At 51.7% G+C, this 6,583-nt stretch overlaps 1 protein-coding gene across 1 annotated transcript in view; it reads left to right on the top strand.

The window, feature by feature from the left end:
• The window catches only part of PYCR1 (pyrroline-5-carboxylate reductase 1), a 10,194-nt gene extending 5,034 nt beyond the window's left edge, over nucleotides 1-5,160 (top strand). Inside the window, exons 2-7 of the mRNA XM_085314423.1 lie at nucleotides 108-196; nucleotides 277-456; nucleotides 1,190-1,411; nucleotides 1,925-2,017; nucleotides 2,422-2,585; nucleotides 2,692-5,160. Coding sequence (XP_085170549.1) covers nucleotides 108-196; nucleotides 277-456; nucleotides 1,190-1,411; nucleotides 1,925-2,017; nucleotides 2,422-2,585; nucleotides 2,692-2,851 — 908 coding nt within the window. The 3' untranslated portion in view covers nucleotides 2,852-5,160. The remainder of the gene's footprint in view (nucleotides 1-107; nucleotides 197-276; nucleotides 457-1,189; nucleotides 1,412-1,924; nucleotides 2,018-2,421; nucleotides 2,586-2,691) is intronic.
• Nucleotides 5,161-6,583: the final 1,423 nt, after the last annotated feature.

The following is a 6,583-nucleotide window of genomic DNA, read 5'->3' on the forward strand; positions in this document are numbered from 1 at the left end:
CGGGGCGGTGGGGCTGGGGCACGAGGCGTGGGGCGGCCGGGCACGGGGCGGCGGGGCTGGGGCGTGGGGCGGCCGGGCACGGGGTGGCGGGGCTGAGCCCCGCTCAGCCCGGCTGTCATCTGCAGGGATCCTGGCGGCGCACAAGATCACCGCGAGCTCCCCGGACACAGACCTGCCCACCGTGAGCGGGCTGCGGGTGAGTGCGGGGGTCGGGCCGGAGCCGGGGCGCCGTGGGGGCCAGGGTGGCACCATTCTCGCTTATCCCAACCCTCACAGAAAATAGGCGTGAACTTCACGGTGAGCAACAAGGACACGGTGAAGAGCAGCGACGTGCTCTTCCTGGCCGTGAAGCCCCCTATCATCCCCTTCGTCCTGGATGAGGTTGGCCCCGACATCGAGGCTCGACACATCGTGGTCTCCTGTGCAGCTGGTGTCACCATTAGCTCCATTGAGAAGGTGAGGTGCAGCATAGGCCACCGCAAGCTGTCATGGGCCTGTGTGCTGCCACTCGCGATGGGGCCCGTGTCCTTGCAGAGCCACGCTGTAATAGACACCTGGCACCTGGGAGATGTTCCCTGCAGCACAGCACCACGCTGGAGCTGGCCTTGTGTCCATCACTCTTCTCCAGACCCCAGGAGTTGGCATGTTGTCCATTTCTGGGGCAGATGCTACTTGTGCTTCCAGGCAAGACTAACTCTGTGCTGCAGCCAGCCAACTTCCTTGGGCCACCTTTCCCTATCCTTACCAGAATAAGCTAAAAAAGTATTTTTGCAAACTCTCTTATTATGTGAAATGCTGTAGGATCTTCTTTCTCTCAAAAAAGGTGGGTCACCTCTCCTGAGTTCCTGCAGACTTTGTGCTGAGTCTGCAGGAGCTGTATGTGGAGAACTGCAAGTTGGGTGGGAGCTAGGTGTTGCAGGTTTCACTCCCAGTAGCAGCTCTGCTCAGCTCTCCATTTGGTGAGACTCCATTTCTATAGACTTYACATTTAAAATTTGTCCACTGGCTCAAAGCAGGAAAGCTGGGATACAGAAGTCTCTCTGTTCYCTCTGCTTGCATTACTCTTGTCCCTTGGACGTTCTTTCCTAAGCAGCCTGTTTGGTATGGCAAATATACTTTAAAGCTCTTTTTTTCTTCCCCCCCCTCTGTTCCTCCTTTCTTTCTACGTCTGATTATTTTCTACCCTAAGAAACTTTCTACCTTCTGCCCCACACCAAAAGTGATCAGGTGCATGACCAACACCCCTGTGATTGTCCGGGAAGGTGCTACAGTCTATGCCACTGGGACTCATGCAGATGTGGAGGATGGGAAGCTCTTGGAACAACTCATGGCCAGTGTAGGCTTCTGCACCGAAGTGGAAGAGGATCTGATAGATGCTGTCACGGGGCTCAGTGGCAGTGGCCCTGCGTATGTATGTGCTGCTTCCTCAACTTGTGACAGTCATGGGGAGAGAAGTGGGCTTTGCATGCAGTGAAAGTCTGTGCAACTTCAGCTTGTGAGTTCTTGTTTTTTTTTATATTTGCAATGGAACACATAATCCAGGCATCCAGTTTATAACAGTATGAGTCAACAATGAAAGTCCATTAACTGTCTCATGAGTCTGAAGTCCATAGCCAGTGTGCAGTGTCCACGTGTCCATGTTGCAAAATCTGGGCCTGTTGTTAGTATGATCCAGAAACTCAGTTTCTCCCATTCCCCTCAGCTCATCTGGAACTGATGGGAGGGAAGCCTGGTATGATACCCATGTAGTAAAGGGGAGCAGTCTTATCTGAGAAATGGGTTGACTGGAGGTGACTTTTGCCAAGTTCTTGTAAGCAGTAGGAGTCAAATTGTGATCCTAGAGCTCTGGAGTCTCCCTTTCCTAAGAACATTAGTTCTGGAATAGAGAACAACTTTTCGTCATTTTTTCTCTGTGTGGTCTCAGGCATTCACTGCCCTGGATGCTTTGGCGGATGGAGGAGTGAAAATGGGACTTCCCCGCAGGCTTGCTGTTCGGCTTGGAGCTCAGGCCTTGCTGGTCAGTATCTTCTCTTCCAAACCACACTGAGTCTGTGCCCACTCAGTGCAGAGTATTCTGTACATCACAGTTTAAAATTATCTCAGTCCTTGTACTGAATGTTAAAAAGGGGTTCCATTTGAATGGGCACAAGTTCCTGGTGAGGGAATAGATGAAGTTTCACAGATGCCTGCTGGTGCTGATGGTGTTGTAGGAGCCTGGGGCAGGAGAAGCATGATTCCCCTGCAGGCTTTTTCAGTTTGGAAGAGTGCTCTAGCAGCCTGCTAATGGCTGTGAGGCAGGAGACTGGTTTTGCCTGCTGTGAGTATTTAGGTACTGCTCTATGCAGTGAAGAACAGGAGTATTTGACAGTAGGTGTCCTCAGTATGAGTTTTATGGCGGCTGTTTTCTCTTCCTCGCTACAGGGTGCTGCCAAAATGCTGTTGGAGTCTGAGCAGCACCCAGGTCAGCTAAAGGATAATGTCTGCTCTCCTGGAGGAGCCACCATCCATGCCCTGCACTTTCTGGAGAGCGGCGGCTTTCGCTCACTTCTCATCAATGCTGTGGAGGCTTCATGCATCCGGACAAGGTGGGCACCCAGGACGTCCTGTTGAGGCTACAAAACTTGTGCTTCCCACCTCCTGGGTCTTTTTCTTTTGCTGTGACTAACTCTGTTTCCCCCCACTACCTTGCAGGGAGCTGCAGCATTTGGCAGACCAAGAGAAGATCTCCCCAGCAGCCATAAAGAAGACTTTGTTGGATAAGGTCAAGCTAGAATCTCCCTCTCTGTCTGTGGCATCTGCCAGCAAAGTCAGTCTGTTCACCAGTAAGAGCCCCAGCATCAAGAAGAACTGACCAGACTGCTGTAGTCTGGCTGTGCAGATCATCAGTCTCCTATACGCCCTTTCTTCTTTATCTAAGGAAAAACTCTCRCTCTGAATGTTGGTGTTCCCCATACCTGACTCTCAGCTTGCAGCAGCTGTGGAGCAGCATGAGGCTGTAGGAGAGGATCTTTAACCTCTAGTAGGATTGGTGAAAACTGTCCCTAGCATTGCTGTTCTCCGTTGGGCAGAGGTGATATCACCAGGGCTTTATCAAGGACCCCATTTGGCCAGAGGCCCTGGATATCCCTAGAGCTCAGGCAGTGTTTATTGTGTCCCATGTGAATACGGTTTCTACTGGTATTTCTGAGAGGTTTCAGAATGCCTTTTGGTCTCTGTGGTTTGAATCAGGCTGGATCCCTCTTGCCTTAGCATGTGCTGTCAGAGCTTGTCTCCTGTCCCTGTCTATTAGTTAGAACAGCTACAGAAACGTAATGCTCTGCACTGCATTAGAAACTAGGCTCTAATGTACCTCTCAAAAGGGATCAAAGTGCCTCTGATCTGTTTCCCGTCTGCCTTGATTTGACAGCCCAATGATGTGAACCCCTGCCCTTCAAGCAGCCCAAGTACTTGAACCACACTCCATCTCTCTTTGCTAACTCCTCCCTACTCCAGATAGTTTAGGGACCATGACCTACTCTCACTGTCCCTCCTTTGCTGCTAGCCTTCTTGGGTGTTCAGGCAGGTGGATGGGTAGCAAGTTCTCCCTCTTTGTTCTCTTTCTGACACCCTTGACCTCTCCACGAGCAGAATCTGCTTCCACACAGCTATGGGTATGCCTCAGTGTTTGCTATGCTTCGTGATGCTCTCCTTGCTCTTTGCACTACACCTGAAGCAGAAAGGAGCAGAGCTGAGGTCAGGGGCACCCTCCCTCAAAGGAAGTCCTTTTCTGCACTGCTCACTGAGGCTCAAGTGGGCTTTATCTGGTTGGGTTTGGTACACAGGTGCTGGGCTACTGAGTGGCAGCAGAACTCTCCTTGGCTCCTTTCCTTGAATCAGGCTTTGTCTCCTTGGTCTGCAGTGTTGATAATTCGCTGCCAGGGGCTACTCTGCTTTAGTTCCTGCAGTTTATATATGCTGCAACAGGCTGGTTGTCCCTTCCAGACAATATTTTTCCCCAATAGGGCCCCAGGTTGGGCTGATGAATTCCAGCACAACAGCCTTCAGTATCCCTTTGTGTTGGGACAGTTAGGTTTCTTTTGGTATTTTCTAGCCCGTTTCTGATTATTATTTTTTCTTCCTGTTCTTTTGAAGATATTACACTGCTAATGGCTGAGAGGGGAAACACCTAGAAGCTAGCTGGTGATGCTTTATGCAGTTGCATTCCTAGTCCTTTAGTATACAAGACTGAAGGGAAACGCTAAATCATCTGGTATGGCTTGTGGCTCAGATGTTGTCCCATCTCATCTAGCTTCTCTTGCACGAGATCAGGARGAAAATGGTTCAGTCCCTGCTTGACACCAAAGAGATTAAGGGAGTACTCATGTGTGCCTGGTGCCTGTGCAACAACAAGTTGTTTGGTGAAACATGTCCGGATGACTGCACTGTTGCAGAAAAAGAAGGCCCTTGCTGCTCCCATCTGAAGAATTTCTCAAGCCTGACTCAAATTTGTGAGCAAGAAACAGCAGGGAAAAATAGGGTCTGGAAGCAGTGGTTTCTTCTCATCAAACTCAGTACTTCTGAAGGGGGAAATCTGGCCAGGCTTAAGATAGCAGCAAGCTGAGAGAGAAGCCCTGCTTGACCCTTTTCAGCAACTGGATGAATGACAGCGCATCATCTAGAAAGGTGGTTAATCAGGCATCGTCTTGGGAACCATCTCAAGAACAGCAGCAAAGACCAGGTTTCATCTGCTGCTTTATATGACTTTTCTAATAGCAAATAGCCTCGGTTGTCTTCCTTGCCTGTACTCTTTTCTCAGACACTGAGTGCTCTCCTGAGCCAGAAAGCAGTACAAAGCATGCAGGCTGCCCCCATTGCTTTTAGCAGACTGCAGTGGAAGCAGTGGACTGGATGGGACAGAAGGGATTTGGGTGGATGAATATGTCATACTGTATTCTACCTTGGGATATAGTGGGGGAGTGCTGGGCTTGTCTCTCTCCTGAGGAATCTTCGATATTCTGGAGATACAGGAAAAGCATTTAGGAAACAGTGCAGAGGCTGCCAAAGGTGCTAATAATGGAAAAGCTTTTTCACTGTTAAGACTTAGGCTGGTAGCAGGGTATGACTATTAGAGACGGTTACTCCTCTTACCTCTTTACATAATAAACTGCTTCTCTGACTGAGGCCTGTGGCTAGTCCCAGCTGTTCGGAGTGGGGGGGGTGTCTCTTTATTTGGATACTCCACTGAGTGTGCTTAGGGTGTGCTGTGCTCCTGTCTTTGAAGCTTGTTTGGCCTTGGGACTGGGAAGGTGTTGGTTTCTCTTGTCATCTGTGGTTCCTGAGCAATAACATAAAGGTTATTTTAGGGCCCTATGCTACCAGTATTCAGAGGTTTAAAGAGAATGGAAGGAAAAAAGCCTTCTGGCTGAAATCAGACTGAGGATTTTGAGTGTTAATTCCTGTCATACTGTCCTGAACCTTTAGGCTTTCTAGCAGATCTGCTACTGCATGCAGGAGTAGATGGGAAGCAAGTCGGTGCCACATGTTCCTCTCCTTCCCCATTCAAAAGCTGTGAAAACCATGCAGGGACCTGCCAAGCTGCAAGTCAGGTGGCTAACACAGTAAAAGGTAGCACAGCTGAGTTTGTTCCCCTCCAGAGAGGCATATGGGCTGTCCCAGTGTGCCTCAGAGCAGCACTGCTGTGCAAGAACTAGAGCTGAACTTGTCAGATGCTTGCAGGCTTAGCTGCTCACCACAGAAGAGAAATAGCCCATCAAAGCCTACGGAAGGACTCTGTGGGGCTCAAGTTCGTATGTCCCCTGCACGCATGGCAGAGGACAGCAGCGCTGCTGCTGAGTGTCCGGGGCGCACATTTTTTCCTCCTAAGGATTATGCTTTCTCTGTGATGTTGCTTAATTCCTGTACACCTGGTTTCACTGCTGCACCTTCCATTTGTCCCTTGTCCTTCCTCTGATGTGCTCCTCTGATGTGCTGTGGCAGGCAGAGGCCCTGCTTTGGGTGTAGTGCAGCAGTAAATGCAGCAGGCATGGATATTGCTGTGACAGGGTTATAGCAGTGTAGACAGACATACCTGGCTCAAGCCAGGCACGGTCGGGGGAGAGCTCCATTTCACAGTCAGAGCCAGCCCTATTTGTACGCTTTTCAGCTGAGACTTGCTTCAGCCCTGCCACTAGTGTCTAGGACAGCAGCTGCAAAGCCCTCTTCCTGAAGTCAGCACTTCCCGGGGAGACCTTGCTGCTCCCTGCGGCTTCAGCAGCTCCGAGAAACCGTGGAAACAGAGGTGAGCTGCTGAGAGGGAGCAAGGCGTGCGGGCGCTCCCGGAGGGGAGCGCGGGGCGGCAGGTGCTGCGCGGGGCGGGCCGCGGGGCGCCGGCGCCGCCCGGCCTCGCTCTCCCCTCGGTGGGTGGGCGCGGCCGGGCGCCGCCCCTTTAAGGCGCGGCCTCGCCCGTCGCCTCCGACGCTCACGCGCGTCCCCCTTAAGGCTCGCGGCGGCCGCGCCGGGCGCCTCATGAATGGAGCCACGTGACCAAACATCACGTGACGCGTCCGTGAGCGGCGGCGGCGGCGGCTCGCGGCGTCCCGGTCCC

The sequence above is a fragment of the Rhea americana genome, unplaced genomic scaffold, assembly GCF_003343005.1.
Source record: "Rhea americana isolate MKP2758 unplaced genomic scaffold, rheAme1 scaffold_402, whole genome shotgun sequence".
NCBI classification, from domain to species: Eukaryota; Metazoa; Chordata; class Aves; order Rheiformes; family Rheidae; genus Rhea; species Rhea americana.